The following is a 25,746-nucleotide window of genomic DNA, read 5'->3' as shown; positions in this document are numbered from 1 at the left end:
AACAACAACAACAAAAACCCACACAGCCTAATCACAAAAACTTATTTTATCTAAATAATTATTCCATTATTGAAAAGGATTTAGAAAGGACTGGATTAGAAGACTGGAAGTATATGTCCCAAAATATTGATAGTGGTTAAACTGGATGGTGAGATAATCATTTATGTTACTTTTCTATTCTCCTTTTATATATTTCTTAGATTTTTCTACAGCAACCATGTATCATTTTGTTAAGCTTTTAATTTATTTATACACAAAGCAATTGCCTGGAATTGGCAGTTGAGTACGAACCCCAGGAGTTACTCTTGTAAGTAACATATTGCTGATGTCACATTTCCATTTCTTAAGCAGAACTATAAATTTTTCAGTTATAGGTCATCATGTTGTAATGACAGTTGCATTGCTCATTATCTAGGTTAAGGGCTTCTTAGTGTTTTTTTCACTTTGGCCCCTGCCGCAAAAGGAGGGGAATAAAACATAAAATATCTTTTGACACTGGTTGGCATATCTGCTAAAAAGTTTAGTATGGGAGGCGTTCCTGTGATCGGCAGATTTCATTCCAGACTCCTGCCGCAGCCTTACAGGACTCCTCTGCAGCGGGGACTGCATTGCGGCCTATGTACTCTACTCGCACCCCATCATCTTACATACCCCATCATCTTACATACCCCACCATCTGAAGTTTTGACTTCAGAGTCAAAACCAGACTTCCCTTCTACGGAGAGGACTGAAGAAAACGTTATGCCTGGGAAGACAGGTACAACGCCTTAGGTTAGGAGTCCAAGTCTTCCCATAGGAACCCCACTGGGTTGTAATCCTGAGGCTCCCATTTCCCTTCCGCCAAATCTAAGCTCGGGTCCAACATCCTCCTCCCGGTCCTGCAGGCTCCAGGATCCTTTTTCTCTCTCGCCGTTGAGGCCCCTCCCCGGCCCCGCCCCCTGGCATTGGGTCCCCCACCGGCCCCGCCCCTCCCTGTGACGTCACTCGTGCGCCGCGCCCCGCCCCCCCAGTCAGAAGCCCTCATTGTTCAGCCAGTCGCGCTGGTTTCGCCGCGTTGGGCTGATCCTGCGTCCTCTCCAGGTCGCAGCCCCTCCCGAAAGCTGGGCAAGGGGACCATCCCTGGCTGTGAGCTCTCTGCGGTCCTCGGGTGCAGGCCACCATGAGCAAACGGAAGGCGCCGCAGGAGACGCTCAACGGGGGCATCACCGACATGCTCACAGGTTAGCCCGGCCCGGCGCCGCTGCCTTTCTCCTCTCCTCCCTCCCCGCTGCTTTCCCTTCCTTCTCTCGAGTCCCGACAGCCCAAGGATGTCCGGCCCCTAGCAGCCCGGAGTCTTCCGTGCAGATCTTCCTCCGGCGCCGGTGGCAGATTGTCAGTCCTGCTGGAGACCCTTGAGTCACGCTTGGGCTGCCCTTAGCCTGGCCGGTGTACAAGCGGGGAGGTCCCTGTCCCTTAAGAGGTCGTTACGCCTCCTTCCAGGAAACTCAGTTCTCGTTTGTTTACTCGTGGTTCTTGTTCACCGAGCCTCTTGTTGCCTTTTCAGAACTCGCAAACTTTGAGAAGAACGTGAACCAGGCTATCCACAAGTACAATGCCTACAGGTGGGACGGGGGGGCATTCTCTGTTAGCATGCGTTCTCGGATGTGTGGCAATTTACAGGGCTGAGGGTCCAGTGGATATGAGGACCGTCTGTAGGAGGGGATAAAAAGCAAGAACTGAGGGTATTGACTCTGGTGGCACTTTACTGCGATATTTCTGGGAGAATTTGGGCAGAGTTCTGTAGGATCAGTTTTGATTAGTTGCCAATTCTGATTGAAAATAGGCTAAGACATATTTTTCCCATCAATGAACGTGAATTACTGAAAATGCAGTTTGATTTTAAGTCATAATGAAAGACAGTGGGTGAGGTCTGTGCTGTAAAGTAGATGTGGTTCAGGGGAATCTTTCCATCTGGTTGGTGTGTGGCTGATCTGTCACCTTTTGAATCTCATCCTTGTCCATTTCACCAGGGCCGTTATCCTAGCCGTTAATGCCATATCCGCCTGCTTCCGCCCCTTTAATCTGTAAACATGTCCAAGTCCCTCAGCTCTTAAGAGCAAAAACAAAGCAATCTTCTTCACCTCCCTCTGCCCTCTAGCTAGCACCTTTTTCTTTCCTCCACTTTACAGTTAACCTTGAATAATCTGTATTCCTTGCCTGGATTTCCTCATCCCCAGTCATTCTTTATCTCATTGCAGTGTAATTTCCATCCTGCCATTCCTCTGAAAAGGTTCTCACCCGTATCTCATCTTACTGGACTCTCAGTGGCATCATCTTGACTTCCATGATGGCACAATCTTCTGTTCTTTCTCCTCTTGTATCTTACCTTTTAATGTTGGTAGTTCCCAGAGGTCTGCCCTGAGCCCTCTTTTCTCACTTTTATACTTTCCTTGGCAATCTTACCATTCTTGGCTTTGAATACCAGTCAGTGACTCCAGATCTGTATTCACTGGGCTTTTCTCCAGATTTTCAAGCCTATGTTACCTTTGTCTCTACCCTTTCAAAACTAAACTCAACTCCCATCTTTGCTTCTCACTCACCATAACTAAAAGCTGATTACACTCCCTTTCGTTGCCTCCTGTGAATTCCTCCGTAAAATATTTGTACTGTTGTCCACACATTTGATGATCTCAAAATCAGAGAGCGATTCAACCCCGTATTCTACTTGAGTCTCAGGTGGCTTCAGAGAGGAGGTGTTTAGTCTTCAAGGAGCCCATCAGGAGATAAGGGAGAGGAGGAACAATCTAGAGAAAGGAAACAAAATGAGCCAAGTCACTGAGACACGAAGGGGTATTGCATTTTCTAGGAAGTCAGTAATTCAGTTTGCATAAGGGGTATAGTCTGAGTGGGCAATAAGTCTGGAAAAGCAGGTGATGCCCTACCACCCCTGCAGGCTCCTCCCCAGCCCCCAGTCCCCATATACATTTCTCTTGATGTGACCAAAGTATTCTCTTGAATTAAATATTTCCTCTTTACCTTGATAAAACCCCAAAGCATCTGCATACAAAAGGTCTTTCCTGATTTAATTCTTCTTCCCTTTCAGGCTTTGTGCCATAGTGCCAATTATGTGGAACTGCTTGTCTTTGCTGAAACAATTTCCTCCACAAATTGCCCTCAGCCTACCTTTCCAGACTCATCATCAGTAACATGCTAATACAGAAGTCGAAATCCAAATCTGAAGGTTATATGTGCTAGAACAGAGTGAAAAACTAAGGCTTCAAAGACTATCCAAAACTACATTTAGCATTGAAATTATAGACAGGATACCATCAGTGAGCTCCCAGGGTGGACCCAATCTGTCACCAGACTACTGAGCTAGGTATGTGTGGAGATGGCAAGGATACAGGTCACTGCTTTACGTGGAACCGAAATGAGAGCAATGAAAAAGAAGAACTGGTACAAGGACATAGGGGAATACAGTTTTAAGCCATGAATTTAAAAATAACCATCCATAAGCCAGTTTGGTACGTAGTAGTTTGAATACTTCTAGGTGGCACATTTTTTATGAAAGGAGAGTTATGAACAATTTCTAAAAACTAGCTATTAAAAAAAAAGCTCAATGATATTTTCCACTTAATCCCAGAAAGGAAAGCCTACTGGTTTCCTGGATCTCCCTAGTTTTACATATACGGTTGAAACTGTGTTATTCTCAAATGCGAGGGTTTTCAGGATACTTTTACAAGTTAGAGATGCAGGGGGTCTGTCAGCTCATTGAGTTTTAAAGTTTTACACGGATGTGGAAGATAAGTTCACCTTGGTGAAAGTTTAAGCTGCATATTTGTTTGTATGTATATTCCAGTTTAAGAAAAACTAATACTTTGCTGGCTTTCCAATTGGTTTTCCTTTTTTTTGTTCTTTTTACTTGTAGAAAAGCAGCATCTGTGATAGCAAAGTACCCACACAAAATAAAGAGTGGAGCAGAAGCTAAGAAACTGGTAAGTTTAGGGAGCAAGTTGATCGAAGAGCTCACACATGTACCCATCTGATGGGTTCCCACAAGATGAAATTTGCCTCCGAAGCTGCCGTGACCCACACGGGCAGATTTCACTGCTTTCTTGGAATAATATTAATGTGTTTCAAGCATACTTTTTCAAGCTTGGAGTGTTTTTATTGGGGGAGGGGGTGGATTTAAGATTTTTTTTAACATATGTACTTACAGTTTTCTTTCTCTACTTTGCCACGTATATGTGTACTCATTCTCACGCTGAATTTCAGCTTGAGTGTTACTCCTCAAGGAGAGTGTGGTAACAGAGCGGTACTCGCATGTCTGCTCGCTAGCTGTTCTTTCTGATCCCCAGGTAGAGGAACTTATGTGAGTTAGTGTTCCCAAGGAGATCTTACCTACTAATAAGCACACGATTAAGCCCCTTTGCATGTTATGGCATTTAGCCCTGTTCTCTGTAATTTCCGTGAAGCCCTGTATGCTAATAGTGTCACTCTCGGGTGGGACTTGGCATTCTCTGTTCCAGCACATCCCTCACGTGATGCAGGTGTATGCAGAAGCCTGAGAACTTCTGTTCTAGAGCAAGTCCATGACAGCATTGTTATAATTTCAAAAATTGGAAAACATCTAAATGTTCTCCTGTACGGTAGTCTTAAAGTAAATTATGATACATTCCTACAATAATACACTATGCGGTCATTAAAGATGTTGTAGTTTAATTATCGATACAGAAATTTGTTCATGATTCATTTTTAAGTTAAAGCACTTTACAAAGCAGTATGATTCTATTTTTGTAAGAAAAAAGTAGCCGTATGTATACACACACACACACACACACACACACATATACACGCACGTAACTTTGCATATATATATGAGCAAAAAAGAAGTCAGTACATAGCAGATGTTAAGTGGCAAGGTTACAGGTTATTTTAATTTTCAGGGTGATGAAATTAACAAGTGATTCTAATATTTTCTTTATGCAATTTTATATTTTCTAATTTTTCTACAACAAAAGTTAATTTTGAAAACGCAAGGTCATTTAGAATTGTCTTATTAGGGCTCCTCTTTTGCCAATCATTTAAACATTTTGTCTTTGGGAGAATATATTTTTACTGGTGCTCAATTTTCTGTGTCCTTTGTTTGAAAACTGGTCATGTGACAATCACTGTTTTTTCATTTCTCATTTTTTCCTTTATCTTTTAGTGATTTGGTAAGCATAATATTTATGTGACTTTTATATTTTTTATTTTCTATGTAGCCTGGAGTAGGAACAAAAATTGCTGAAAAGATTGATGAGTTTTTAGCTACTGGAAAATTGCGTAAACTGGAAAAGGTAAAATGCTAACTTGTTTGCTTATAGTGTCTGCCTTTATGGCAGCTATCATGTAGCACCATTGCAGGGTGGGTGATGTCATCCATCCTCTGTTAGATTCAGTGAGAAAAGGGAGGAGCAGTTTATGGCTTTGTAAGTGTCCTATATTTTAGATTTTGAATATTGTTCTTATAAACTGTTCACTTATTTTATGTTGCATTTAAGAGACTATTAGCATCTGTGATAGAATTACTTCTTTATTTTCAGTACCATTTAGAAGGGAGATTATAAACTTTGACTAAATGATTGTTATCTTTTAGAATTTCTATGCTTAAACTCTCGTAAGCATTTTTATGGTTTTATTTCACCCTGATGATAGTCATTATATCACTTCTGGTCTTTTTATGAATAAGCCTTTTTAAAGTATTGGATAAATTAGAGAAGAGCCATCTTCATCTGCTTTCTTACTCACCTGTAACCACTGGGGTTTTACATGAATCCTTCTGCATGGGGTATCCAGGCAGTGTAAAAGGCTCTTCAAGTCTCTTAGCAGCCTAGTGTATTTCTAATAAGATCATTTGAGTCCTCAAAGCATTCCTAAATCATTGTTAGACTTTTTTTTTTTTCCTTAAAGATTCGGCAGGATGATACGAGTTCATCCATCAATTTCCTGACTCGAGTTAGTGGCATTGGGTAAGAATTATTTTCTAAGCAGACACAGTAGTAGGGTTGTTTAATTTTTTTATGTCAGCCAAACTAAAGTACATGCTCTTTCTCTTCAAGGCCTGTACCTTTCCACCTCTGCGCCTTTGCCCATGCAGTTCACTCACCTATATTTCACATGTCTCAGGCTGGTTCTTCAGAGGCTGCCGCGACTTTAAAAGCCCCATTCAAGGCACGTGAATCCAGTTTGAGTCCCCAGCCAGAAGTAATCTCTCCTTCCTCTAAGCTCCATTAGCACTTGCTCTGTGGACTTATTATCACTCCCTCCACATTGTGGCTCTTTTGCCTCTCTGAGCGTGGTATTTATCTTAAACATTTAAGCTTTTTCTGTAGTACCTGGCCTATGAGCTTGGAACAAGCACTCCAGTATTTCCTAATGAAGGCATCTCTATCTTAAAGTTGAGCTAGCAGAGGCTTCTTTGACACTGGAGAGAGTAAAGGTTAACACTGAAGTATTAGGGCTGCAGTGCTTCACTTAACTCTCTTCTTGATGAAATGAGGCCATTCTTTTAGGTATATGATGATTGTTCCTTAATGGCAACCATTTGATGAATGTTATTTTAAAATATATTAAATTCCTAAACCTAGTATACTGAAAAGGAGCATGACTCCTTGGGGACCCAAGACAATTATAAAATGTTAATATTTGTTTTAGAGAGCGTCTGTTACATTATTCTCATTTTCCAGGCAAGAAAACTGAATGCAGAAAGTGAGATAGCTGTGGCAGGGCCAGAATCAGAACCTGGGTCTCCCGACTCCCAGTCCAGATCTATTATTTCTATGCCACATTGCCCTCCTGATATGAATGTCAGTTTCTGTACCAAGGCTCTTTGTCATTAAAATCTCAGTTTAAGTATCATCTGAGAGGCCTTCCCTCACCACCCAATCTAAAGAAGACCCAGCCACTCTGTCATATTACCCTATTTTAATTCATCTACCAGATATTTTTCTTTGTTTATATATCTGTTTATTGTCTCTCTCTAACCACTGGAATGTATAAACAGGTAAGACCAGGGCCCTTATTTGTCTTATTCCTGCTGTATTTTCAGCACCTAGAAGAATATCTGACACATAATAGGCCCTCATTAAATCTCATTTGAATGAATGGTTTTCAAGTGCCTGTATGTCTGGTGTATGAATAATGGACGGCATTATGCCACCTAGCTGCTTGGATGTCTTTTTCATATCTAAATTTATGACTGTCTCCCTAGATTAAGGCTTCAATAATTTGAACATTACCAAAGTAACCACACAGTAGTTTAGCAGGTGTTTTTTTTAGCTCAAAGGTAGCTTTTATGTTTGACAAGAGGAGGCATAACTGGTTATTTGTTGGATCCTGAGTTTCACTTGACACTGAGATAATGCTTTTCTTTCTTTGTAGTCCTTCTGCTGCAAGGAAGTTTGTAGATGAAGGAATTAAGACATTAGAAGGTGAGTCTGTACAGTGGGTCACTAATTTCAGGTCAGATATAGTGCTGAAGGACCATGCTCTAACAAACTGGAATTTGAAAAACCCTTTCTCAATTAGTAGAAACGAATGGTAAGATTTTCTTTTTAACTCTACAGTAGAGAACAGATATAAAGTATAGCTTATATTCCCATTTTAAACATGTTTTGGTCTATAATTTAGAAAAAAATCAAGAAGAACAAGAAGTGGCTTCTTGGTTTAAAGGCAATGATTCATTTGTAGATTTTTACACGATTTTTAAATTGCTTTTGTTTCTTTAATAAAATTCTAGACCATAAAGTCCTATACATTCAGCCTAAAAGCCAAGTTATGTATATTGAGAAAAATTCTGTTAAGAGGCTTGCAATGCTTATTGAAGGGATTTTTGCTTCCAAAGAAGTGATAAAAATAAAAGTCAAGTAATTATAAAACATTTTCCTTAAACCTAACATAGCCATCTTTTAAATATAATTTATCTCTTCATGCTTTCAAGGGTATATACTATATGGATTCATTACAGCACATCTGTGGCACTTGGGGATTAATATTTGTGGGCTCAACTAATTTATAAGCAACCCAGATGGTCAGGAGGACAGATTTTGGAGACTGACTTGGGTTTGAATCCAGTCTCCACCCCTTTATTAAAATAGTTGACTGTGGGGGCTTCCCTGGTGGCGCAGTGGTTGAGAGTCCGCCTGCCGATGCAGGGGATGCGGGTTCGTGCCCCGGTCCGGGAAGATCCCACATGCGGAGCGGCTGGACCCGTGAGCCATGGCCGCTGAGCCTGCGCATCCGGAGCCTGTGCTCCGCAACGGAAGAGGCCACAGCAGTGAGAGGGCCGCGTACCGCAAAAAAAAAAAAAAAAAAAAGTTGACTGTGATACTTCAGTCTCTCAGCTACAAAATGGTATCAAAATATCTCTCTCATATGATTTAATGCAATAATGTATATAAAAGACTTAGCAGAGTCCTTGGTACCTAGTAAGTACTTAAAAATAGTAACTGACTCTTAAAAGGCATGATTAATTAGTAATATTATTAACTTGAGAATTTGTGTGAATCACATAGCTAGAGAATGAATTGTTCTATATATGCATCTCAGAGAGGGTTTGTGCTTTTCTGCGTGTGGCGTATATAATTTACCTGAGTGAAATATTGGTTAAAGAGGTCAGGAGTTTGTTTCTCAAAGGTATTCGTTGCATCCCTTGGGGTGTCAAGGATCTCCTGTGGTGGTTTTACATTATTTCACCATTCACAGATATGTAATGTAATAGCTGTCGATATCCCTCTCTCCATATATAACAAACTCAATATTTCTGTGGCATTTTCGGTCATATACCTTAGTGTTTTCTGTGTGCACACAATTATGAGAAACATTACATGCTTATTTTTAATAATGAAGGTGCTTATTTTTCTCCATTTTATGTCTCCAGAGAGAATTTATGTTTGTGAATATAAGGGTGACCATAGGAGTTGCTTTTGAAGCATACGTATCTTGCCGTTTCTTTAACAAGGCTCACTCCTGTGCCTGTACCCACTAAAGGACCACCCAGATGGGACTCGGTCACTTTCAGTTTAAGATATTACAGTTTTCTTGATTAAAAAAATGATAATACTACCTCTCCTTTCAAGGGGATTTTTAGCATAGTGCCTGCACAAATCGGTACTCAATAAATATTAATCCAGTGAAGGGAATGAACAAATGAACAGTATGAATGAACTTCTCATGCTGCCATTAACCGTAAATTAAGCAATATAGGTTCTTAGAAGGTGCGTTTTGCTATACCAGTGAAGTTTGGTATGATCCTGGTATGTTTTATCTACTGTTCTATGTAGCTATAATTGAAATTTTGATTCAGTAAATAAAAATGATTATGCAGTCACTGTTGGGTTTTACTATTGACTTGAAGAATCACTTTTATCTAGTTCTTACTATCTGAAAGTTTTTTCATTTGCTTTTCAAAGTCATTTCAGTGTGTTTTCCAGGTAGTTCTTTGAAAAAAAGGATCACTGAAATTAGCATTTTTTTTCAAAAATGTTTAAATCAGCATCTCAACTTTATTTATCTTCTATACAGATCTCAGAAAAAATGAAGATAAATTGAACCATCATCAGCGAATTGGGCTAAAGTAAGATAGCAGATTTCCTTTTGACACTTGAAATGTAAAAGTAAAATTTTTTATAGCCATTCTTCCGTACACCATAAGTCTTCAGACTTAGCTAAACACGGCCATTTTACTAATCAGAAATGCTAAGATTTGTTGCAGACTCCTGTAGAGAATGAGCCTGTATTCACACGTGTTTTTTTACTGCCTTCTAGTTTGTTTGCTCGTTTTGAGTATATCCCACATTACCTTGACTTTGGCTGGGAACTTCCCCTTAAAATACATAGAACTGAGGGCCTCAGTTAGTCAGGGTATTTATTTCATGCTTACATTGTAGAAAGCACTGCCTCTGAGGTTAGGATATAAACAGGTTCTGTGTAGCTCTTAAGAAGTTTAGAGTCTACCTGAGAAGACAGGACATGACCATGAAACACTAAATTTTTTTAAAAAGGAAAAGGAAGAAAACCCAGACACCTAAATACCAGAATAGGAATAACTAGTAGACGTGTCGTCTGTCAGCATGGGTAATTACTTTGTCAAGTGCAAGATACAGACCCCCGCTTCTGACTGATTATTTACAGCACGTAGTGTACATGCATAAGCATGTATCTCCTCTGGTCTTAGGTTGTCTTGTTGGCCATTCAGTCCTAACAACCTTCTGAACTTCCCTGTTGATGCCTTACCACAATATTTTAAAACTTACACTGCCTTTCCAAAACTCTGAATCAGTAAAAGATCAGGATGGTGTAGTTCTCACTCTCCTTGCATTTACGTAGTTACATAGTAAATGGAGATCTTCTGAAGAACTTGCTTGTTGTGAGAATTGGTTTTGAACAGGCACTTTATCATTCTTAGATGTTATTTAATACTAAGAGAGTATTTTTTTTTTTTTTTTTTGCGGTACGCTGGCTTCTTACTGTTGTGGCCTCTCCCATTGCGGACGTGCAGGCTCAGCGGCCATGGCCCACGGGCCCAGCCGCTCCGCGGCATGTGGGATCTTCCCGGACCGGGGCACGAACCCGTGTCCCCTGCATCGGCAGGTGGACTCTCAACCACTGCGCCACCAGGGAAGTCCCCTAAGATAGTATTTTTAATAGCCTTATTGAAATATCATTTCATATACCAAGTAATTCACCCACTTAAAAGTGTGCAATTCAGTGTTTTTTTTATATTCCCAGAGTTGTGCAACCATGACTATAGTCAATTTTAGAACATTTTTGTTATCCCCAAAAAAGCCCAAACCCATTAGCCATCACTCCTCATTTCTTCCCAACTGCCCTTCCCTCCCCCAGCCCCTGGCAACCACTATTCTACTTTCTGTCTCTATAGATTTGTCTATTCTGGATATTTCATGTAAATGAAATCATAATATATGGTCTTTTGTGACTGACTTCTTTCACTTAGCATAATGTTGTCTCGGTTTATCCATACTGTAGGATAATATTTTAAAATACAAGTATTTTTCAGGATTTAAGAGCAATAAGCTGTAATCCCTGGATTTGCCAGTAGGGAGCAGTCTAACTTGGAACCGTATTAACTTAAATATATTTATTTACTCTTGGTATGTGAATGCGAAGTTTATTTAAAATAAGTTTGGATGGAATATCTGGAATATCACAAAGCATGACACTTAAGGATTTTGATCCAAGTTAAGGAATAAACCTCTCCCCACCCCCCCAATTTTACTCTTGTCGTAATGAATTTTAGTCTTGATTTTTGAAAGATCTGCTTGTATAAGGACACTTGATAAAGTAGGCAGTTTAATTTCTAAGATTCAAATTTCACAAAAAATCTTTTGTCTACTTATTCTGTCTTTATAGATATTTTGAGGACTTTGAGAAAAGAATTCCTCGTGAAGAGATGTTACAAATGCAAGTAAGAGTGTGCTGAATTGTATTCTTTGATTAGAATTGAGAATGTCAATTGGTGAAAAGCCATTTTTAGAATACTGACTTAAGTTTTCTTCTATTAGGATATTGTACTAAGTGAAGTTGAAAAAGTGGATTCTGAATACATTGCTACAGTCTGTGGCAGTTTCAGAAGAGGTAACATACTTCCTAAGCTTAGGTTATTCATGCCTTGATGTTAAAATTGCCTAATGTATATGAAAAACATGGATTAAAAAGATGTAATTTGTGTTACTTTATAGATTTACTAATACCTAGTAGTATTAGCTAAATTTATTTGTTTATAAATGGGAGTATAAATTAGAGGAAATTCATCCTGATTTTATTATAAGATGGGTTTTTTTGATGACTAGTTCTAATAAAATTATTATAAAATAATTTTAGGTATATTAAATGCTAATAGTGGTTATCTGGCTAGATGCTAGTGAAGCCATGAGTAGTTTTTCTGTTTGTTGTTTTACTTTATTTAAGTTTCTAAGTTTTCTCTAATGGATCTAAGTTTAATGTCTCAGAGACATCAGCTCAGAACCAGTTCTCAAAACAACCAGGTTCTTCAGAAGATCTTAATTTACTATGTGAATGTGAACAAAGTGAGAACCGCACAATCCTGGTCTCTTACTGGCTCAAAATTTTGGAAGGGTAACCTAAATTTTAAAATATTATCTTAAAAAATTGAAATAGAACTTTATTTAAAACCTTGAAATAGATGTCTGACTGAATCTCTGGCCACCTCTGGAGTTTTGCTTAGGAAGTGGTAATAGGCTATCAGAAGTTCTCTGGGTAGCTGCTGTAAGAATCTAGCATTCTCTTTTTTTTTTGCGGTACGCGGGCCTCTCACTGTTGTGGCCTCTCCCGTTGCGGAGCACAGGCTCTGGACGCGCAGGATCAGCGGTCATGGCTCACGGGCCTAGCCGCTCCACGGCATGTGGGATCTTCCCGGACCAGGGCACGAACCCGTGTCCCCTGCATCGGCAGGCAGACTCTCAACCACTGCACCACCAGGGAAGCCCCAAGAATCTAGCATTCTTATCTATGATGCCATAATAGTAATTGTTACCAGTACTCATTAAGTGAATTCATTCAGAAGAATTGAAATGAATTTTCTGATTAACCTTTGCAGAGTTAGAGCATATTGTTTAATTTGAGATTTTTAAATATTTAGTGTTCATAGATATATTTTAAAGGTATATTTAAATGTTATTTTTATTCAGTATTGAGTAGTTACTAAGGTACATTTTTAATAATATTTAACCAATTGTATGCAACATATATCTAACATCAATTACTGTTGTTATCCCAGATTCTGCTGTTTACATTAATATACCTGAATAGTTGGACAGAAAATTGAACTCTTTTAACTAATTCTGAATATGAAGCACAGTGAAATAGAAAGTTAGGCTGTAAGAAGTAAGACTCTTCTATGTGTGTCATCACCTTGGTTCTGTGTTTGCCTAATTGATAAATTTACAAGGAGAATTCCATACATATTCTTTGCTATCATAGGGGCAGAGTCCAGTGGCGACATGGATGTTCTTCTGACCCATCCAAGCTTTACCTCTGAGTCAACCAAACAGGTACCTCAGAATTTATAAGCAAATGTGATCGGTCTTACACAGCAGTGAATATAATTTTCTAAATGATAGTTGGATATTTTCAGAATGAGTTTTTGTTTTAATCTTTCTGAAAGTCAGTTGAAGTGTTTTGTACTGACTGAATTCTTTGAGAGGCAAAGTAAGTTGTTGGAAGGGACACGCATTGTTTGTCCACAAATAATTGGCAGGACAGTCTAGCATTTGGAAGAGATGAAATTTAGTAAAATACTTCCAGAAGTATTTATTGTCTATCAAGAAACTTAAGCTCTGTTAGAAGACCCATGAAGGCAAAATGCTTTTGATTTTGGAATATATACCTTTTAAAGATGAAGCAGGTAACTTTTTGTTTAATGAAACAGATAAAGACAAATGATGTCTATTTGGGGGTATCATGATATTGGTGAAAAGTGGTGGTTTCATTTGATAAGATGAATTTTCTGTTAGAAGAAAAGGTACTCAGAACATAGGAAAACTAGGCATTTCTGCATAGAGCATCAGAAAACTCATTTTAAAAATGCTCTCTTGCTGTAACAGAGTAATTGCTTTTTTTCTTATTCCCTAATTATGATTCTATAGCCAAAGCTGTTACATCGTGTTGTGGAGCAGTTACAAAAGGTCCATTTTATTACAGACACTCTGTCAAAAGGGGAAACAAAGTTCATGGTAAGTACTCACTTGAATTAACACATTTAAAAAAAAACTGTGGAGACTGTCCAGTAACCATTCTGAGTGTGACCTCACTGTAGCTTAGTGTCATGGTCAGTAAATAGGACATCCTAGACCTTAGAGGAGATATATTCTCTAATCTGAGAATATTTTAGTAAAGAGGGTTTTTTTGTTGTTTTTGTTTTTTTTTTAATTTATTTGGTTGCATCAGGTCTTAGTTGCTGCAGGTGCACTCCTTAGTTGCAGCTCAAGGGCTCCTTAGTTGTGGCATGTGAACTCTTTGTTGCAGCATGCATGTGGGATCTAGTTCCCGGACCAAGGATCGAACCCTGCATTGGGAGCGTGGAGTCTTAACCACTGTGCCACTATGGAAGTCCCAGTAAAGAGTTTTGTTCTAAATTCCCCACTTGTAAATAATCTGTGCCATTGGAATAGGTAATTATGAATAATCTGCTATTTTTAAAATATCCATAATGACTTTAATACATTATATTTTTTCCCTAAAATAGCAAATACTCTTTGACTCAGAATATATTAATAAGTGAGATTAGAATTGTCTGAAGAGTATTAATCTGTTACAAGACCAAAGAAAGAAGGCATCAGGGTACGTGATAGAACGTCCAGGGGAAGAACCATGCTGTATGAAGGGGGCTCATAGAGGGGGCACCTGTGGAGTTGTCCCAGTGAAACTCACTGTGATGGACTGTCAAAGTCCTGTGTTCTTCCTAGGGGATTAAGACTTGAGGATTCAAGACGAATAGCAAATGGATTAAAAACATTAATAAATGGTCCTGTATAAAAACCGAAGGCAAACAGAAATCTAGGGCTAATGTAATAAAGGCTTACATTTATCTGCTGCTCACTTAAATACAGCATTTGGGCGCTCCTTTCTCCATGCCCCCCTTTTCCTAAGTCAGAGACTATGCTTTTGGAGCATGGACATGCTAAAATTAGCAAGAGTCTCACTGTGTGGATTTGACAGTCTTAGCCAAAAGTAGAAGAAGATGGTTGAGACAGATAATTGAATTACCATGTCATTCAGAAAATGGAACGGTGGTTGCCAGGGCATGGGCGGGGCAGCAGGGAGATGGGGAGTGAGTGTTTATGGGAACAGAATGTCAGTTGGGGAAGATGAAAAAGTTCTGAAGACGGATGGTGGTGATGGTTGCACGACAGTGTGGATGTACTTAATGCCACTGAACTGCACACTTAAAAAGGGTTAAAGTGGTATATTTTATGTTATGTGTACTTAATCATATATGCAAAAAAGCATGTCATTTGATTCAGCATGGTGATTTTAATGGGCTATGAAGGTATATTAACTAAGTTGTCACACTTTATCAGTATTTTCAAAAGAACTTTGGGAAAGGTAAAAATAAAAATTCTAGTCAGTTTTTGAGAATTACATTTATGATCTGTTCTCCCTAGTCTGTCAGGTTTTGAGCTCTTACTCTATGCTCAAAAATATATGCACACATGAGATATTAATAAAAATAGGATTTGTATATGCCATATGAACATCCTTTTAAGTTTAGATTGACTTTAAATCACTCAAAATGAATGTGCATAAATCTTACATTTAAAGAACATTCAATCAGATAAAATTCTAAAAATCATGTGCTAGACAAGTTGGGTTGTTTTTTTTAAATAGTAGGAAAGTGTCCTGGTATGCCACCAGGGACCCCTTCTGGCCTCTCTTCCTTCAGTAGTCATCTCTGAAAGCACTGGACTCTCTCCTGGGGAAGTGTAGCAGCTGTTTTCAGAGTTAGCCACCAGGAAGGTGTTTACACAATAAAAAAGCAGAAGCATTTTTTTACAGTCTGAACAGTATTCTTCTGTGCCCAAAGAGATCCAGAGGAAAGACCTACAGAGGCTGTAGTAATCCAGCTAGCAAGAATACAAGGAAAAATTACAAGCTGGTGGGCTGGGTGTAACCTGCAAAGGAAGGTGGGTAGCCAAGTATGTGAACATACAGAGTTGCTGACATAGTGGAATTGGGTTATCCTAGTAGCTGCTCAAAGAAGGGAAGTCCTTTGTCTAGGAAGGTCAGAGGCAGCCAAATCCCAGTGATGCTGCAGAGTCGGCCGGTTCAGACCTCACAGTACATGTGTGTGAAAGACTAGGACCGCTCACCCATCCTAGGATACGGGCTGGGGTTGTGGAAGTCTTGGCGCTATCTAGCCTTCCGTTCTCTCGGTCATACCTGGCAGCACATGTACAGGTATTGGCAGAAAGGGAATCCTCCAAACCTCTTCCAGAAGAAAACAGGTTAAAAAATAAGAAAGCAGGCTTTTTGTTTGTTTTCAAAGTACAGAAGACTTAGACCACAATAAGAGACCAAGGCCTTTATGTTGTGACATAGGAATCCATCTTAGTGGATGGTCTCTGTATAAAGTTTGTATACCGTACATGTAGTTCATGTATTCACTGAAGCTTAGAAAATGCCGTGTTTGAGCCTGCTGTTTTGACATTTATAATTGGTATTTGTTAGGATGAGAAGCACTCCAGGTCCACTTTCAAATCATTTTATTTTGGAGGCAATAAGAAGTGATTTGTGTCTTGTTGCAAACACGGTGGGTGTTGGTATGTTGCATTGTAGGAAAGTAGATTTGGATACGGAGGCTTTAAGATCTTTTGGTTCCATTGCCAATTTGTTGTGTGACATTGACAAGTTGCTTTACTTCTCTAAGGCCTTAATTTCCTTATTTATAAAATGATATCCTTGCCCTCTGTCAAAGGACTGTTATGCAGATCAGATTAAGTAATATATGTGGAAACGTTGAAGGGTTTATACAGATATCTTTTGAAGATACTGTATCTTCAAAGAGTTGTGCAGTGTTATACTAGTATAATACATAATAATAATATAAAAGATAATATATTTCTATTTGGAAATAGATCAGTTGGAAGAAGGTAGTAACCTGGAAAGAATAAAATTGGGGAACAGAAAAAGGGATAGAAAAAGAGAAGATGGTGCTATGAAAGAACAAAGTGGGGAGAATGAGTGTCAGTAGGAATGAGAAGGTGTATTCAGTCAATTCACCAAATACATACTTAGCATCTACTACATTCCAGGCTCTGCTCTAGGAGAATGGGATAGATTAGTGAATTTAAGTAGAACTTTTTTTTTTTTTTTTTTTTTTTTTTTTTTTTGCGGTACGTGGGCCTTTCACTGCTGTGGCCTCTCCCGTTGCGGAGCACAGGCTCTGGACGCGCAGGCTCAGCGGCCATGGCTCACGGGCCTAGCCGCTCCACGGCATGTGGGATCTTCCTGGACCGCGGCACGAACCCGTGTCCCCTGCATCGGCAGGCGGACTCTCAACCACTGCGCCACCAGTGAAGCCCTAAGTAGAACTTTTATTTGAGGGTATGGGAAGGGACTGCTACTTAACAATGAACATATTAAGTAGGTAAAACGTTAAGATAATAAGTATTGTTTTTTAAAAAGAAAGGGAGTGCAGGAGACGGTATTAAAGAGTCCGGCCTTATTGAGAAGATGAGACCTGGGGAAAGACTTGAAGTAAGGAAGTTAGGCAGGCAGGTCTCTGCGGGGAGAGAGAGGCAGGCAGGAGTCAGGGCAGTGACCCTGAGCACGTGAACATGAGCAGAGATCACCAAAGGAGTTAAGATCTCTACGTTTCTGAAAGGAAATTGGCTGCAAAATGAATTCAGCTTATGAAGTGGAGTAAACTCCACTCCATATCGATCCACTTGTTTTCAGAACATCTTGTTGCTATAAGCACTGACTAAATAGTTTTAAAGATACGACCATCTGTGTGTTTTTTAAGTTATCTTCAAAACATGAATTCTCTTAAACTAATAGTAATCAAAGCTTAGGAAAGCCAGGGTTATTCCAGCTCTTCTTGTAAACTCAGGGTCTTTAGTTAATTGAACTATTCTTCCCGTGAATATAATGACATTTGGAAGAAAAACCAATTTCCTCTGCATTTAGATGCCTTTTTACTTTATATATGGTGAGTACCACTCAAATTTTAGCGTTTCGTGCAGGTTTGACCTCGGAGGATGATTTTCTGTGAAATATCTACAGCGAGGATTCACAGGACAATAGAATATACCTTGGCTACACTTGGGGAAATGAAAGAGGCTTTATTTCAGACAGTCAGCATGAAGTGACCTAACTGAAATGCCAAACAAAACTAATCCACTCAATTGAGTGAAGAATTTACAGTAATACAGAGAAATTCTTTAACATTAGCACTTCAGAAAAAGTGCAGGAAATAAAATTAGCCTTGAGGACAGGAACAAAGCCGTTAGATGGAATCCTATTACTGATGTGACAAACAGAAAGATCGTTGCCTATGGGTTCAGACATCCAGATCTGCAAGGTAATGCCTCATGGTAATTCCATTTGAAGGTTGAGTTGGAACTTGTTAGTGCCTAAGAAGGTAGGTTTCATATTTGAAGATAAACAGGTTTCATTAATCTCTCAGGAATAGGAGTTGCTAAAGAAAATACCCATTTTAGATTTTAGATTTTGATTTTTCTATGTTGCTGAGTGAAAAGTATGTCTTTTAGTGACGTGTGTACCAACTCGACTGCTCTTTAGGACCAGAAACCTGTCACTTGTGTAGTTTTCTTAGAATGTGGCATTTGAAGCTTTAGATTTGAAATTTGGTGATGTTTGTATTTCTTTTTACATGTTTATGCATTGCTGCCCAGTCCATAAACTGTCCCCATTTTCCTGGAAAAGCAAAAGATAACAAAACACACCTTGATAATTATTGTTTAAAAACTGCAGAAGTATTAAAAAAGAAAACTGCAGAAGTATAATGAAAACTCACCTGTAGAGAAGGAAGAAAACGATCCTCTAATTTTCTTGTCTTTTAAATTTTTCTTAATTTTCCTCTGTCTGTCTTTTCTGATTTCTGGGAGATTTCCTCAATTTCAACTTCTTCTACTTCTATCATATTTTAAATTTTGATTTAAATCTTTTCCTTGTGTTTTCTTTTTCTGTAGAATTCTGTCCTTATTTCATGGATAAAAATCTGTGATCTGAGAATATTACTGATAGCTTTTGTGTCTGTTTTCTTCTCCCTGAATAATCATTGTTTCTTCCAAGTTGCTTTTTTCTGTTTGTTTTGGTCTCTGTCTTTCACGCTTTCCTTGATTAGCTTCTCTTGTTTAGAGTCACACAAAAGCCAGACCCTCATAACCGGAACCCTTGCCTGCTGTTTCATGTGGTTCTCTAGTTATCATGAAGCACAGTAGGAAGGCAGGGGTAATATATAGTGCATAGAAAAGCTACCAAGTTACAAGCGCTCACAACTCTAAAACTGCCTCCATTTAAAGCAAAAATAGCTTCACAGTTAACAGTCTTTGATTAGAATTAAGCCTTAAGTTTAAAAAAATCTTTAAACATTATTTTTAAATATACGTTTTAGGGTGTTTGCCAGCTTCCCAGTAAAAATGATGGAAAGGAATATCCACACAGGAGAATTGATATCAGGTATTACTCAAAATTTGTTGCTGACCTATTAACTTTTCCCTTCTTTTCCCCTTTTCCCCCTCCCTCTGTATGTCTTGGAATTTGCATAAATGTCTAAGACCCCTTTTCATTCCAAAGTGCCATGTGTCCCTGCAATAGACAATGTTTAGCCTGAAAGTATGTAAAGAATAATGACTGTCTGCAGAATCTACTTTATTATCTCTAGGTTCACCATGGTGTCTTCTGCAGCTCAGAGTAGATCCTGCCTGGGGAGAGTTGGTTGTAACAAGTGATACTGCTTTGCATTTGTCCACACCTCTTGCAGAGCATAGTTTACTGAAACCTCAGCTAACTGCAAAGTTGAGGTCATTTGAATGGTCTACCTGATGATGGTGTCCTCTTCAGTTATTGGACCACACAGACTTGTCTTGTGCCGTAATGATTTTAAGAGTACTATTTTTGCTAAACTGGAAATACGTAGTAAAAGATTGGTGAATTGTTTATTGGTTGTAGGTTGATACCCAAGGATCAGTATTACTGTGGTGTCCTCTATTTCACTGGGAGTGATATTTTCAATAAGAATATGAGAGCTCATGCCCTAGAAAAAGGCTTCACAATCAACGAATACACAATCCGTCCCTTGGGAGTCACTGGTGAGTGTTTTTGTCTGCATTAGAGATAATCCTAGTCATCTGGATATTTTGGTTTAGCAACTTTGGTTTTTCTAAAAAGCCTTTCAGTAACTGTGCCAGTTAATTGCAGTTTCTTTGGTATTGTTAGTCCCTCAGGCAACAAAAAAAGCTTTAATCCATAGGTGCTCCCAGGCCCTCAGTTGAAGGCCCATGATGACAAGATTCGTTTATTTCCAGCTCTATTAGAATGGATTAAATTCTTTCTACCTCTGGTGGTCAGTAAATAATCTTATTGATCTAAAGTGTTTTTGTTTTCTTAAGTGTATCTCCAAGACTTCCAAAGAACCCAGGTATTTTTGTTAGTGCCAGGCCAAACTTGGTAGCTTTGGCCCCAAGCTTTTAAAGTTTAAAGAGTAAAAATTGCTTGATTTCTGTTTTATAGATCTTGTTAACATTTCACAATATACTGTGTGGTTTACTGTTCTCTTCTAGGAAGATGAAGATTTTGTCTTTTTGTCCTGAAAGTGTTTTTCATCCCTGGTAGATGAGGGCTGTGCTTCTCACATGTCAGTGTGTGTACAAACGATGTGAGGACCTCGTTAAGTGCAGATTTTAGTTCGGTGGCCTTCTGCATTGCCAGTAAGCTGCCAGGTGGTGCCAGTACTGCTAGTCTGGGGACCGTATTTTGAGTTGCAAAGGAACTCACTAGAGTATTTTCTCTAATACGGTGGAGATCCAGCAGACAGAAAAATCATGGATTAGGGCCACTTCAGCTGGCCAGAGTTGGGGTACTGAGGTTCTTTGTGTAGCGCCGGTAATATGTGTGGCAAAGCACAGACACAAGCTCACGGGGGAGGGGGAGGGCAGTCAATATCTTTTTTTTTTTTTTTGAGTGGCTTGGGGACTATTTTCTTTTTCCTCTGAAAGTGAGTCCTGTGTAGCTCTCAGTCCTGAAACCTCTAAACTCCAGAACTGGTTCATGAGGAAGGTTCTGTTCTCCCTCCTTGCAGGAGTTGCTGGAGAGCCGCTGCCCGTGGATAGTGAGAAGGACATCTTTGACTACATCCAGTGGAAATACCGAGAACCCAAGGATCGAAGTGAATGAGGCCCATCCTCCCCGGCACAGCCCAATAGGTCTTAATTTATTTCTTAACCTTTGCTACATAAGGGTCTATGGTGTTTTTAAATAATTGTTTCTTCATGCTGTAGCTTGCGTTAGTCAATAAAACCTCTTGTACTATTATCAGATGATCTTGTGCTTATTTTATTAGCAAATACGTTTCAATTTATATATTCTGTTCATGATGACACTTTACTAAGGGTCAGTGGAGAGGAGTAAGAGATGAGATGATAACAAATCTCAAATGGGAATTTTTGTTTTCTCATTTTCTGCCCTTATGCTATAAACCACGTTACCTCATTACCTTTCCTCCTATTTACTGATTGTAAATTAGTCAATTAGGCAAGCTTTGGAAGAAGGTTCAATCTTTTTTAGAGACTTTTTTCTATGCTTGGCCCATATGCGATTTTGTAACATATACTTATAACCTAATTCCAAGAACAGGTGTGTGGTTTATCTCTTAAATGAAATCTGTAACAGTTGATTGTAATCCATCAGAAAGAGCTTCCCTAATTAAAACCACTTTTAATATGTACCCATATGTATAAAATATGGTCTCTTATACTTTGAACAAAGATTTTACTTTTTTTTGCCCTAGTTTTCTTCCAGTGTAACTTTTAAGTTCAGATGGTCAAAATGTTTAAGTAAAAGCACTCCTTGAAAGCCCTAGCTTTGAAATATAGAAATTATTTAAATACAAAATATAGGAAGTTCTCAAATGGTAAGTAAAGCTACTGAAAACAAAATAACGTAAAAGTGCTTTGTAACTTGCAGTGGGCTATACAAACATAAGATACTACCTTTTGAATCTTACTTCTTTATTAACCAAGTTATTTTGTAGCAAAACGGTATTTCCCTTCCAAGAAATAAGTGATTATAAACAATGGGGGTTTTAAGGAAAAATAAAGTATTTGCTGTGATAATTTTCTCTGCCTACTACTGTCAGGTACCATAACTTCACCAGAAATTACGTAAAGATTTATTTGAACTAACGGAATCACTAGATCAGAGTTAAATTTGTTATAGAATCACATCACTTTTCTGCAGAAATAGACAACAAGCCCAAACTAGTTTCCATTCATCACAAGGCAGTTTCTCCAGCTCAGTCTGTTTCACTTACTACAAGATTTGATTTTAAGAGTTATTTGTATGGGAAGATTTTTAAGTTCTTGTCTGAGACTTCTGCTGGAAGACGTGCAGCTGTTCAGATTTTCTGGCCACACTCTTAACCCTGAGTTTCGTTGATTTCCAGTTGCCTGACTTCGACATGATAGTCCAGGACCACAGTCACAGCGCTGGAAGATTTCTGGAGCTTGTGCGGTATCTTTGTGCGCTCTCCTAGAGCAGACCTGTCCCTCCAATGGGACCGGTTTACAAATTTTAGTCCAAAAATGACGAGCACAGCAAAGTCCAGGTTCACAGTCGAAAGTTCTAAGACAGCTTTCTCCCTCTTGTCCTGTAACGAGATTGATACGGGCTTTAGTAATAAGCAGGGGGAATGGTGGCTTGTGAGGGCATGACTGGGTTAGGGCGTGGGGTGTAGGATAAGGTCGCAAAGTAAAGATAGAGCAACAGCATGCCTGGCTCCTGGGCTGAAAGCAACAATGGAGTGGACATCTCTGTCTTCCCAAACACAATTTACTGCTTTATAAAGTTAAAACATTTATTAAAGAAAGATGGGATTTCCAGTCTTGAGACATGAAATAAGTATCACTCATCAGTGTTTTATTAAATGGGATTTGTACTGACCCAAAGAGAGACCACTACTTACACAGGGGGCAATTAGCCGCCTTCAACAAACAAGAATGGCCAATTCACCACCTTCAAAATCCTAGCTGCTTTATGTCAGAGACTGGAATTTGAGACTGCAATTTTGTAAAAAGCGTCTTAGTGAAGTTTGTATTTTGTCCGAGAATGAAAAGTTATTGCATCTATGTTCCTCTCTCCTTTATTTTGTATTCTGAGGATCTAGAAAGGGAAATTTCTATTTGTTAAATTATAGACTATAAAAAGATGTGCATATAAAATTTAATTAAACAATTAAAGTCTTTCTTGCTAACCAGCCCGTTATTATAGCTATTCCCCGTCCTCTTGGCCTGCCAACTATCTTGTGCTCTTACCCCCATGATCTCCATAGCTGTTTATGGAAAGAGATTGGAAATAGGACATGCTCCCTAGGTGCTTCCGGGGTGGAGAGGCATAAGTCAGTTTCAGCCTATCCTTAAGAGCCTAGGAGGAGAAAATATTTTTCTTAAAAAAAAAAAAAAAAAAAAATATATATATATATATATATATATATATATATATATATATATATATATATGCTTAGAATGCTGCTGTTACCCTTACTGCCTTGTGATTTTTTAATATTTGGCTTCCTCTTGGTTTGTTTTCCTGAATTAGGTGCTCATTTGTTCCTTGTGTATCTGTGTCATCTTGGTCATCGATCTGCCTCTCCAGTATTGGGGTTGCATCTTCCATTGCAGTGCAAACATCTGAGAGACAAGCAGGTGGAGTTAGAGGATGAGAACCACAGACAAGCTCATTATCAGACTGTCACAGGGTTTGGCAGTACTTCCGCCTTCAGTTTCTGTATAACTTTCTAGATTTCCGGGACACAGGCACTAAATATTTACATCTCACATATGGCAAAGCAGGTGCTTAAGTAATTAATGGAATCTAAGTGAAAACAGAAGAACTTGAAAGATTCCAACTTGAACCCTTGCTTTAAAATCATCTCCAAGTTGCTGGCAAGTTGTTGCCGGGAAAGAAACTATTTTGCTGCATCGGGAAGAGGCAGCTGCGGAGAACCACTTTGGAGCCTTTAGAGAGTGCCTGTCGTGGAATACCCTAGTCTAAGAGACCCGGATGCTGTGTCTGCTCTTTGGGAGCGCTGCAGTCCTGCAAGTCTTCGTGCTGACTCACCGTTCACGCAGAGCGTCCCTGGGCAGCACACGGCAGCCCACTGGCACCACCTCCGTAATCCACGACAGGTAGCACAGGATGGCTTCTCATCCTGGGGTTTGAGGCAGAATTTTCTAGTGTTGCAGTCTGTGTCAGACATGCACTGTGAACCCTGTAAAGAGAAGCTGTTGTCACAGGGCTAGGGAGTCCGGCGAGATGTGAAGAGTTTTTATTCCAGGCAGGAGATGGAGAAAGCCAAAAAGAGAGGCACTTTAAACACTGAGGCAAACCTCAAGCAGCATCTTGACTTTTCGCTAGAATTGGTTTTCTTTCACAAAGGGGAGAGCAAATCACCAACAAAGAGACCTATGTGCTGCAAAGGTTATTTGTGTCTGAAAAATTGTCCTACTTTTAAACATAGAGTTTCATCTTTTATGCTCTCTGTGAAAATGGAAGAAAATGTTTTCCCACGTGTGTCTTAGAGACGGTTATGAGATTTTTGATATGTATCTAGAAGCTCTAGATGCTGTGCGATAGTTTAAAGAAGTGTTGGTGTTTGTGGCATCCCTATTTGACCGTTTTACTCCAGTGAATCACATCAGTCACCATTTGCCAAGTAGGCCCCTCAGTGGGCCAACCCAACCGTCCTTTGATTTCTAGTGATGCCTCATTTGCAGAGAAACAGATACCGAAGACTGATTTCTCTCATCTACGGTTGATGCTTTTTCATATGTATATGAAACATTTCCTATAAAACAATTCTGTGAAGTGAGAGGGTTGGCACGCAGCATGTAACTTCTGACTCCCATATTCCCTGGCTGTGTGGCCTTGGTTAAATTCCTCAGCGTCTCTGAGCCCATTTCCGCCATCTGTCATTAGGAGATGTGACAGCTGTCTCAAGCTCTGAGGAAGAGGAGATGAGATAGTATGTATAAAAGGCCTGGCACGTGGTGTATAGCTTTCTAAATGTTAGCTTACTCCCTGATTTATAGGTGAATTGATAGCCCTGAAATTCCATGCCCTGAAAAGCCACTTGGCTCATCTGGTGAGTTAATGCTAAAGCAACTGGATTCTTCCAGGGTGCCTTCCACAGCCTCCATCCGGCCCACCGTCTAGATTAGCTACTTCAGATGCTCATCTGCGTGATGGCTTCACTCGAGCCCAGCGCCCAGCCCTCCTCCTCTACCGAGCGTTACCTTCCGGGCTCCTTGCGCATCCACAGAGCTCTTGTTGTTGACATCCAGAACCAGGGCTCCCAGGGGGGCGCACAGCCAGCCAAGCCGCAGCAGGACCAACACCACCATCCTGGACCTTCTCAGCCCTCCCTGTGTCCTCCTCGAAGCTGGGCTGCTCTGAACCCACGATGGAGCTTTTGCCAAAATGGGAACTCGGCAAGTCGCCCTGGAATTGCTTTTTCTGAAAGAGAAGCAAATCTTCGTTGGAGGAAGGTGTGTGAAATCAGGCGAGTGAGGTCTGACCAGCGGGTTCCCTCTGAAACTGTTTATAGACGTGCCCCCTCCTTTCTCTCCTCCTCCTTCCTCCTCCCTTTCCTTCCTTCTTACCCCACACAGGCTCCAACAAATCCCCTCAAATCTGTTTGATCAATAGTTCAAAACGAGGACTCAATAGAGGGGGAGCAGAGGCAGGGCTGCAGCCACTGCTCCTCCAGGGGTTGAGCCCCTCTTAATCACTGCATATCAAAGTCAGTTCAAAGGGCCAGCGGAAGAGCAGGATGTCTGTATCAAAAGCAAACTCTGATAATCACCTGCATTTCCTACCTTCAGTAATCCTGTGAGGGTGGAGGGAGTCTGCTCTAAGATCTGTTTTCACAGCTAGTTGTGCTCCAAGAAAGGATGAAACCTGTTAGCCAATACGCTCTGCGGGATGCCAAAAACTAATGAGTTACAA

General features: G+C 39.7%; 2 protein-coding genes across 4 annotated transcripts; one reads left to right on the top strand and one right to left on the bottom strand.

Moving 5' to 3' along the window:
- The first annotated feature begins 1,020 nt into the window (after positions 1–1,020).
- On the top strand, positions 1,021–23,363 carry POLB (DNA polymerase beta). 3 transcript variants are annotated; one of them, XR_013825491.1, is made up of 16 exons: positions 1,021–1,220; positions 1,544–1,601; positions 3,908–3,974; positions 5,244–5,318; positions 5,932–5,990; positions 7,402–7,451; positions 9,544–9,595; positions 11,392–11,446; positions 11,544–11,616; positions 12,982–13,052; positions 13,647–13,733; positions 19,139–19,203; positions 19,696–19,835; positions 20,825–20,948; positions 22,187–22,254; positions 23,338–23,363. XR_013825491.1 is itself a non-coding variant. In XM_079909113.1 (15 exons), the coding sequence occupies exons 1-14, from the start codon at positions 1,160–1,162 to the stop codon at positions 20,917–20,919; spliced, it is 1,008 nt and encodes a 335-aa protein (XP_079765239.1). In that variant the 5' UTR covers positions 1,021–1,159; the 3' UTR covers positions 20,920–20,948; positions 22,187–22,293. The 3 variants fall into 3 exon arrangements, 2 of the variants coding, with proteins under 2 accessions (XP_079765239.1, XP_079765238.1); XM_079909113.1 differs by lacking the exon at positions 23,338–23,363 and having other exon boundaries at positions 22,187–22,293; XM_079909112.1 differs by lacking the exons at positions 22,187–22,254; positions 23,338–23,363 and having other exon boundaries at positions 20,825–21,265.
- DKK4 (dickkopf WNT signaling pathway inhibitor 4) lies at positions 21,963–25,142 on the bottom strand (the record flags this gene model as incomplete). The annotated part of the gene is given in 6 exon segments (XM_079909475.1): positions 21,963–21,975; positions 22,165–22,390; positions 23,278–23,316; positions 23,319–23,429; positions 23,860–24,010; positions 25,035–25,142. Coding segments are annotated over 6 exon segments (648 nt in total).
- Positions 25,143–25,746: the final 604 nt, after the last annotated feature.

The sequence above is a fragment of the Stenella coeruleoalba genome, assembly GCF_951394435.1.
Source record: "Stenella coeruleoalba genome assembly, chromosome: 21".
NCBI classification, from domain to species: domain Eukaryota; kingdom Metazoa; phylum Chordata; class Mammalia; order Artiodactyla; family Delphinidae; genus Stenella; species Stenella coeruleoalba.
Note: the sequence above shows the minus strand (reverse complement) of the source record. Positions and strands in the feature narration are given on the sequence as shown.

What these genes read in the sequence shown, in the direction of transcription:
- POLB (XM_079909113.1), top strand. Translation starts at nt 1,160, where the DNA reads ATGAGCAAACGGAAGGCGCCGCAGGAGACGCTCAACGGGGGCATCACC. An exon ending in ACTCGAGTTAGTGGCATTGG is followed by an intron (nt 5,991 to 7,401) that starts GTAAGAATTATT and finishes CTTTCTTTGTAG; the next exon opens with TCCTTCTGCTGCAAGGAAGT. An exon ending in CACAGGAGAATTGATATCAG is followed by an intron (nt 19,204 to 19,695) that starts GTATTACTCAAA and finishes TATTGGTTGTAG; the next exon opens with GTTGATACCCAAGGATCAGT.